Here is a 9,905-nt window from a genome sequence, read left to right as displayed (position 1 = left end):
TCAAACAATTATTTAGCAATGTTAAACGTTTAAATTAGTTATTTTTTTAATTTTTTGTAATTATAATAATAATAGTAATAATGATGATGATGTATGTATGTATACCACTTCAGGTATTAAATGTATCAAATCAAATGATTACATGTTATTTCGTCCAAAAAAAAAAATTGATTACATGTTATAATTTATAATGCATTGGAGATAATGTAGTTTTGAGATAATTGTGTATTTGTGTGCTCTGCTTTGATTTTGACGGTCTAGATACGCATGCATTCACAGTCCAATAGTTTTTTTTTTTTTACTATGATTGTCAACTTCATATAGTCGTTCTTGAAGAGTCAAACATTGGGATAAGGGCCATAAAGGCTGTAAATGACGTGGACATTCATTGAAGAATTGCTGTCACATTAATTCAGCTATATTTTACTCCAACTACAAAAACTCGCCAAAGTCAAAGTTTGTTGACATTAAGTTTCAAATACATAATTCGTTCAGCGAAAGTTGTTCGGTCATAAGAGCATCTTTAATGGTAAGCTAAATGTCATATTTAGCTTACTATGTTACATGGTTTTCATTGGTTGAAAAAAAATGGGGTCCATTTTTTGCTAAGTTAATGATTAAGCAATTTGTTCTATAGAGCTAATTTGCTAAGCTAAATCAAAAGCTAATATACAAAACAATGGTAAGCAAATAGCTTAAAACTTTTGCTATTTACTTTTGCTATTTACTAGCAAGTCCTTCTAATTGTTATGCAAATGACCATTAAAGATGCTCTAAAGATACTTATGTTTGTATTTTAATTTTTTGCGAAAACAAAGTTCATGTTTTTATTTATGATATGAAACGTTAAAATTTTTGAAATAACCAACGTTTCGTTAATTTTTTTTAAATAGCCACGTAAATCTACTTACACTATCAAAATAATAAAAATCATAGAATAAATTTCTAGTAAATACGACTATGTACGAAATATTTACAATAGTTTTTTATTATTTACGAAAAATTTACAAAACGTTGGATAAAACGCAAACGCTTATGTTTACGTGACCTATATCGCTAAATTTAGTTTATTTTTATCTCAGTAAGATCAAAGTTGGAACAATTGAAGGTAGACTTGTACTTGATCACATTGCATGTAATCTTCATGTATACCCATCTGTGCTTTTGATCTATGCCAATGAATATATTTATTTGGAATTAGGGATGAAACCAAAAATCTTATTTAAGAGTTCAGACAATTATAATGTGAATAATAATTTTCATTTGTCCATAAAAATATTACTATTCAGAGAGGAAAGAAAATAAATAATATTACGCTATATATTGACCTCCTCCAGTATTCATACTCATACTCGTGTTCTGTGAAATCATTGCATAAAAAAAAGGAGTCTCAGATAACGAATATACATCGTTATCAAATTTAAAAGCTTCTTGGGAGCATCAGAGGCAGGGCCGGCCCAATGATTGTTGAGGCCTTAAGCGAAATATTAAAATGAGGCTTTACAAAAATAAATAAATATAAAATTCAAAAGTAATAGTATGACTTTTTTAACAGCAATTTTTAACATTGTCTTCTTAAATTAAAGAGAAAATGTCTTTGGGTTCGTGATTTTCGGTACTCGTCTTTCCGGAACGGCAATACCGAGAAAGTCGCCTCTGATCTCCCACCCATGGGCTGTTTAGTCCGTTACGGCTCTATCTACCCTCGATCGATCGGTTTGTTGAATTGTTGAGCTATTTTGTTGAATCAGTGCTAATTCGCGAATCAGTTAATTAATTAACTAACCGAATTGAGTTAGAATAATTAATTAACTGATTGGTTGAATTAAGAATTAGTTTAGGTTCTGATTTTTTTTTTGTGAGTAAAGTTAATTTACTAACTGACTGAATTAGGAATTAGGTTAATTAATTGAATGCTTTGAATAGGAATTTGAATGCTTTGAATATGAATTAACTTAAGTTCTGATTTTTGTAAATTTTTTGTGAATTTCCAATCCAAACATTTAGTTAATTAATTAGCGTAACTCAATTCAGTCTGTTAATTAATTAACTGATTCGCGAAGGGTATAATTGTTTGCTAAGAAAAAATGGGATATTTCCTTAATTAAATGAAACTTAGGTTATTCCCCTAACAAGAAGTGTAAAATGGGCTAATGACAACAAATTTCACATAGTTTATTTTATAAAAAATTCGAGGCATTTTTTTTCAAAAATATGAGGTCTTTTTTTAAAACCTTTTTCACAAAAAATTTGGGGCCTTAAGCCTTTGCTTAAGTGGCCTACCATTAGGGCCGGCCCTGATCAGAGGAGTCTACGAACATCCCAAATTAGAGATCTCCATTGTTAGGCTAACATAGACTGATGACTAAAGCTCTCGAGGCTCTTGAGTTTTCGAAAATTAGGTTATCTATTTATTATTTGAAATCATGGCTAATTTTCATATAAAACTTGAAATTTCAGCTATCCGATTCTTGAAAATTTATTAAGATCATCGATCTGAATTTGGAAATGGTTTCAAAACATTTAAGAACCCTTAATCTTTACATTACTTCTAATAGTAGAAAATTACGAGCACCTCTCAACAATGGTATGCACAGGTAACACACGCAAACTAGGAAAATATATAAATACTTAGAACAACAATACAAATAATGACATCCAACTAATAAAGCACAACCGACAATTAGGCACGAGGCCATGTAGTGGTGAGGGGGGTAAAGGGGTGTTAGCCATTTGAATTTAACTAAAAATGTAATTATAGGCCTGTTTATTGATAAATAAGATCATTATTATTATTTTTTTTCAATAAAAACCCTATCTTTTGAAAATAAAAACTTATCCAAAACAACGTAAAACCTTTATTTATCTATTTTCTCCACAATGCTAAAACTAGTTTTTATTGTTATGAATTTTATTGAGAATGATAGAGTAGTTTATGAAAATAAAATAAAACAAAAAAATCGGTTAAATAATCAGTAACCGGTTTTAAGATAATTTACAACCGATAATCGATTCAATTAGATAAGCTAAATTGGTTAACGAGCTAGATGACAAGATAGGACTATATGTGCCATAAAAAACGGAAACCTTCACAAAATTCGGAAGAGATTGAGGCTGCGTTTGGTTCACATTAAAAAGCCCTGCTTTTGTTTTTAGAAAAAACTAAACTGCTTATCTGGTGTTTGGCAAAACTGTTTTTACAAAAAACTTCAAAAGCGATTTTAGATTTTGTACATGATATGGAAAACAGAAATCCTTTTTGGCACGTTTAACGACTTTTGACGATCCACTCAGAGATTGACACGTGGCATTAAACTGCCACGTGTCAATCTCTGAGTGGATCGTCAGAGGTCGTTAATCGTGCCAAATAGCATCTCTCTATGGAAAAACTAAGATTCTTAGCTTTTAGAAAAAGTGTTTTTAAGTTTGGTATATAAATTACTGTAATATCCTCGTACAAAATATTATTCATATATATGTATATAAATAAGCATATTAATAATTATTATTTAATTATTAAGAACATGTCTATTTTAGTATTTTTACTATAATATATTTATTTTACTAAACGCTAAATCAGTTTTTGTTACCAGCAACAACTGTTTTATAAAAAGTTTACTAAACATCTTGTCAGTTTTTGAAAAAAACAGTTTTTTTTCAAAAACTCAATCTAAAAATACTTTTTTTAAAAACAAAGCTATGTCAAACGGGACCTGAATCTTGCTTGCAGATATATGTCCGAACAAGCTAAGATGATCCATTTATGTCATCTTAAATTGTTTAATCACACCCTAATGTTGGAATGATTTGGGGCCGAATACTTGTGAAATACGGAATGTGTGTTTTCAGATCGGACCAAAACAATGTTAGAGAGATTGATGATCTACCCATCTCTTAAACATAGTGAAACATTCCTTCGGCTTGTATTGAGGAGCTGTATGTCCTCCTCCCTGCAAAAAATATTCATGAAATAATCTAAGCAAAAAAAAAAAAAAATCAAGAAAATAACAACATTGTTTATTTTAATTAAGCGTATCTCCTAGATAGACTATATAGGCTACATATATGTATGCAACGTCTTTTTTTTTTTTTTGGCCTTGCCTTGACTGTTGCGAATGTCATCCTATTAGAGTAAGTCCTAGTGAACCTGTCAAAAGTATAACAAATAAATTAACAAATAACACAAAACGGATGCGTAATTAATCTAATTTAATTTAGTTTAGCATACCCGGCAACTTGGCCTTCGACGACCCACGGTCTCCATTCATCAACAATTGAGTAATTCAGAGATCTTATCCAAGCTTGAGTGCTCATGAACGGCACTACATAGTCGTGATCTCCACTGGACGATTCATCGATATGAAATTATTGTGCTTTAGACGAATCAACTAATTAATTAATTAACCGAACACTAAAATACTTTGGTAAATAGACTAACCTGTATATTAATGATCGAAAGCCTTTGGCGCTTAGGTTTGCGTGGTATTCAATCGTGCTCGAAATTTCGTACCCATAAAGGTTGTCCCGTATGTCCCAATTGCATCGCAGCCAAATCTTTTTGCTCCCCTGCTCAACCATTAATAATTCTTGAATAGTATCTATCTAAGATCTATATTTATTATATGTACATATAGATCGATATTCGTATACATGCCTTTCGTATGTGAAGCGCTCTGCGGACTTCAGGATCATTTGCCCAATAGCCAGAAAGTAAGTGATCGAATTCCTAAGTACATTTCCAATCGCAACACTAATTACTCTCACAGCTACTTATATGACAATCAATTAAAAGAACGAATAATTGATTTTATTTATGCGTTTAATTACTCGGCAGTCGATCGGACGCTGAGGATTTTGATTTAGCCATCGTCGTCTTCTTGTTGTACTTAAATCATGTGATTTCGGTTCATCAAAATCACATTTCGCGTCCAAAATGTTTACTGTCGCTATCCCCGAAATGGTCTATAGGGTAAGGAAAATAATTGTAACACATGATCAGAGGGAATTATAAAGTTGTAATATTCGTATATTATTTGCCTAAAATATTATATACCTCTTCGTAAGCTTTAATATTGTTCAAACACTCGGTGTTGTTCGGATCAACGTCTTCGAAGTATTTTCCCCTGCAGCTTCTCTCCAAGGACTGCAATGAAATCGAAATTTATCATACACTGAAATCTATGAAACTTTTTTAATTTACGAACCAATATTTCTTTTATTACCTCGTAGAGTTCATCGGAGATAAGTGCCATTCCATGAGCGAATTGGATTCGGTAGTTTTTTTCATGCAGAAATGTTACTGGGTTTCCAATTATGTAACCCTGTCATATATAAAATGTTTTTGGTCACCCTCTATTTATGAATTTTGTTACAAGTGAAGGAAAAAAAAAACTCCATAAATAGAATTGCAACAAAATTCAGTAATCAATTAACCTGGAGGTTTATAGGTACGAACACTCCTTCTTCAATTTCTGTGTGGAAGTAGAAAATAGAAATATTTAGTGCTTTACAAAATATTTTTTAAAAACTAATGTGTTATATTTTATAATACCCTTTGATAGCTGTTGGAGAAGAACAGGGATAATTTTTCCAGAGTAGGAATCTCCGGCGATATACACTGGATTTGAGACGAACTCTGGATGATCAATCAACCACTACAACGGTAATTAAAATAACAAGTTACATAAATAAACAGTGGAATTAAATAATATTACCAAAAATTAGATCATGTCAAACCTTGTTGAAAAACTGAGCGAGCTCTCGAACTTGCTTTCGATCGCCTGCCTTTGAGGCCGATGGAGTCTTTCCGTACGAAAATCCGGTTCCGACCGGTGAATCGACAAAGATTATACTCGATACCTACATACACAATCCTAATTAATACACAATCCAGAGAAGAAAAAAAACACACACACACACACACATATATATTCTTCAAATAATTGAATTCCTGGAGCTTAAGTAAAAATAAAATCACCACCACCTTTGTCCAAGAATAGTCATTCAAAATCAGAGTGGGTAAGCTTCCATTATACGCTTGAAGTCTATAATTTAACGGACCTGCAAAATTCAATTGATTTAGACGACCACCAAGTTTATTTTTTTTTTCAATTAGTATTCTAACTAATAATGACAGTGAAAACTCTGTAATATTCAATTTTTTTGTGACATATTTATTTATATATACCGATCTCGTAGACAAGACCGGACCAAGCTGAGCAAGCTGGACCGCCGGTGAGCCAGAGCAAGAGAGGGTCTTTATTTGGGTTCCTCTCTGACTCCACAAAGTAATAGAAAAGTTGCACATTTTCTGATTCACCCACACCCACATACCTAAGCGAATTTAAAAATTAAAAAACAAAATCCATTTATCTCGAACAAATATAAATAAAAGAGAGAGAATGTTAATTTGTAAATACCCAGTTTGGAGATGAAATGGAAGAGGGCCGTGGAAGCCAGGCAAAAATGTGACCGTTGACCCACAGTCAATACGCGCAATCAGAAGAAGCACCAATAGTGCCGTTGACACTGCCATTCCGCTCAAGATCCGAACCGATCAGGTGTGTTTTTGTTTGAAGAACACGATAATGGATACACCATTATTTTATTGCATAAAGACAAGTAGAGAGACGTGGGATCGTTTAGTATCGACACGAGTCAGAAACCCACACACGCACGTTCAGGATATAAATATTATCACTTTTGCCCCCTGTAATTTATCACTTTTTCAAGTTAATCTTCGAACTCTCAAAACGATTTTTTTAATGCTCTAACTTTGTTTTTTAACTGTTTTAGTCCTTCCGTCAAAAATTCTGTTAAATGAATCTGTTTGTAAACGTATTGCGTATCTACTCTACTGATTTATAACGCAATTAATATTTATAAAGAATGAATTAAAAATAAACATAAATTGTTAAAAATAATAAAAACAAAAAAATCTCTCTCTCTCTCGTCACGCACAGTGAAAAGAGACCCCATTATCATCATCTCCATTTCCAGCAAAAAATCAATTCCGGTCTCTAAGAGTAAGAAGAATAATCCAACGCGTTGAAGCGAGCGAGACGACTTGGCCGGCTCGGAAGGACGTGGTGGCTTGCGCATCAGTCTGCAAGTCTTGGAGGGAAATTACGAAAGAGGTCGTCAAGACTCCCGAGCACTGTGGATGGCTTACCTTTCCCATCTCTCTCAAGCAGGTTTATATTCACACTACTGTTTTTTCGTCTGATTTTTTTTTGTTGGTTTTGATGTTTTTTTTTTTCAACTGATTAAACAGCCCGGGCCAAGAGAGGCACCGATTCAGTGCTTCATCAAGAGGGAAAGAGCTACTGCGACGTATCGACTGTATCTCGGTCTAACTCCTGGTAAAGTCGCAGAATATTCATATTCAGTATTGTCAATCATCTTATTCAAAAGATCGTCCTAATCTGGTTCATCAAACTGGATTTTGATAAGACCTGGCCTCTTGTTAAGATTATATTGACGAGAGAGAGAGAGAGAGAGAGAGAGAGAGAGAGATTTTTGTTTTTATTATTTTTAACAATTTATGTTTATTTTTAATTCATTCTTTATAAATATTAATTGCGTTATAAATCAGTAGAGTAGATACGCAATACGTTTACAAACAGATGACTCATTTAACAGAATTTTTGACGGAAATTTTGACGGAAGGACTAAAACAGTTAAAAAACAAAGTTAGAGCATTAAAAAAATCGTTTTGAGAGTTCGAAGATTAACTTGAAAAAGGTGACAAACTACAGGGGGCAAAAGTGATATTTATTCAAATATTAATTGCAGTAATTATCCCTGCATGAACCATGTTTACGACGTAACGACTGTCGATCTTAAACTCTTTACAGACTTCTTAAAACATAATAATAATAATAAAACAACAACTTTGTTTGTTTGATAAAAAAATTGAATTTATTTTTTGTTTGATAACTATCAAAATACAATTCAAAAAACTTTCAACATGTATTATGTTTTAATAAAAAAAAATCAGAAAATAATTTTTAAGTATTTTTCAATTTTTTTTTGCTCAATTTTTTTTTTTTTTTTGTACTATCTCTTCTTGACATATTCTTCTCTCATCTCATCATCATTCCATTTTTTTCACTTTCGACTATCGAATTTATTTTCGTTCTCTGAAAAACTCAAGCTTTACAACTTTGACGAGAAAACTTTAAACTCTAATATCTCAACAACCAGAACTCCGTCACAAATCGTAAATTCGGACGTGATCCTCTCGTCGAGTAGATCAGTTTTCACTATTTTTAGTCAAAGTTAGGTTTCAAAATCCGATAGTTGTCGTGTTGATGGTGGATGTCAAGTGTGGAGCCTAATCTAAGGAATTGGATAAAGTCCCACATCAGCGAGAAATAGTAACTTTACTTTTCCTTAGTGTATATAAAAGGATACTATTTGTTGTATTCCTTGGTACCCCAAAAAGTGAAACACTTGTACTTGTAACCTTTCCCAATTGAGTTTATAGTATTGCAGCGGCAAAGTGGACGTAGCTTTCTCTTTGAAAGTGAACCACTATAAATCTTGTGTTCATTCTTTTATTTTTCGTTTTTTCTTTGTTTCGAGAGAGAGGTTTTGACAGAGTTCATCCAACACGGTTGGAGGAACTGACGAACTGAATCCAAAGACGTTTGGACGAAGTGCGAACTCATTCCAGGTCGATCTGACGAAGTGCCGAGCTCGACTGACGAAGTGCCGAGCTCGACTGACGAAGTGACGAGCTCGACCGAAGACGAGAAGAGCTCGACTGGCGAAGTGACTAGCTCGACTGGACGAGTGACGAGGTCAAAATCCCAACAACTGATATCAGAGCTTCTAGGTTTGCAGTTTCTTGTTGAAACGAAGTGCGACCTGTGGAAAAGAAGCGAAGTAGGAAAACGATGGGAAGCGAAGAAGGCACGGTGCATGGGATCGGGAAGTTCGACGGGTCGGACTATGCATTCTGGAGAATGCAGATTGAGGATTATCTGTACGGAAAAAAACTTCATCAACCGTTGAGCGAGAAACCAGAAAAGATGGACGAGGCAGAATGGAATCTCCTCGACAGGCAAGTTCTGGGAGTTATTCGACTGACGCTGTCGAAGAACGTGGCTCACAACGTGGCGAAGGAGAAGACCACGGCGGGAATGATGAAGGTCCTAACGGACATGTACGAGAAACCCTCGGCGAACAACAAGGTGTTTCTAATGAAGAGGCTTTTCCACTTGAAGATGGGTGAAGGAGCCGGGGTAGCCACTCACGTGAACGAGTTCAACACGATCGTTAACCAACTGTCATCGGTTAAGATCGAGTTCGACGACGAAGTGCGAGCTCTGATTCTGCTCGCGTCCTTGCCGAATAGCTGGGAGCCCATGAGGGCCGCGGTCAGCAACTCGGTTGGAAGTGCGAAGTTAAACTTCAACGACGTACGAGATCGCATCCTCGCCGAAGAGGTGCGACGAATTGATTCTGGCGAGGCCTCGACGAGTTCGGCCTTGAATGTGGAGAACAGGGGGAGAAACCACAACCGGAGTCAGAACCGAGGGAAGGACAGGTCGAAGTCACGGAGTGGGCGAGGTCAGTCCAAGTCAGGGCGACCTGTTGCATGCTGGAATTGTGGCGAGTCCGGCCACATCAGGAAGTACTGCAAGAAGCCCGCCAAGGAGAAGGGCGGTGTCCACGCTGTCACTGAAGAGTTCGCAGATGCGCTACTGCTAACTGTGGATAGCTCGATTGACTCTTGGGTGTGCTCGACTCAGGAGCGTCTTTCCACACCACGCCCAACAGTGACATTCTGGAGAACTATGTCGCTGGAAATCACGGGAAGGTCTACGTGGCTGATGGCGAGCCCTTAGACATTGTTGGTGTCGGCGACGTCAGACTGAAGATGGGCAACGGGCAAGTCT

General features: G+C 35.1%; 1 protein-coding gene across 1 annotated transcript; it reads right to left on the bottom strand.

Moving 5' to 3' along the window:
- Positions 1-3,637: 3,637 nt before the first annotated feature.
- LOC149391956 (serine carboxypeptidase-like 12) lies at positions 3,638-6,655 on the bottom strand. The gene is made up of 14 exons (XM_089619179.1): positions 6,420-6,655; positions 6,188-6,333; positions 5,984-6,060; positions 5,737-5,859; positions 5,552-5,654; positions 5,434-5,471; positions 5,223-5,321; positions 5,054-5,143; positions 4,828-4,962; positions 4,655-4,726; positions 4,439-4,566; positions 4,229-4,342; positions 4,102-4,147; positions 3,638-3,950 (listed from the first exon to the last, which is right to left on the bottom strand). The coding sequence occupies exons 1-14, from the start codon at positions 6,533-6,535 to the stop codon at positions 3,867-3,869; spliced, it is 1,371 nt and encodes a 456-aa protein (XP_089475305.1). The 5' UTR covers positions 6,536-6,655; the 3' UTR covers positions 3,638-3,866.
- Positions 6,656-9,905: the final 3,250 nt, after the last annotated feature.

This window comes from Urtica dioica, chromosome 7, assembly GCF_054948205.1.
Source record: "Urtica dioica subsp. dioica isolate 48M chromosome 7, U.dioica_male_clone48M_v1_H2, whole genome shotgun sequence".
Taxonomy (NCBI): domain Eukaryota; kingdom Viridiplantae; phylum Streptophyta; class Magnoliopsida; order Rosales; family Urticaceae; genus Urtica; species Urtica dioica.
This window is presented reverse-complemented; position numbering and strand designations above follow the sequence as displayed.

What these genes read in the sequence shown, in the direction of transcription:
- LOC149391956 (XM_089619179.1), bottom strand. Translation starts at nt 6,535, where the DNA reads ATGGCAGTGTCAACGGCACTATTGGTGCTTCTTCTGATTGCGCGTATT. An exon ending in ATGACTATTCTTGGACAAAG is followed by an intron (nt 5,860 to 5,983) that starts GTGGTGGTGATT and finishes TTGTGTATGTAG; the next exon opens with GTATCGAGTATAATCTTTGT. An exon ending in TCGTACCTATAAACCTCCAG is followed by an intron (nt 5,322 to 5,433) that starts GTTAATTGATTA and finishes TATATATGACAG; the next exon opens with GGTTACATAATTGGAAACCC.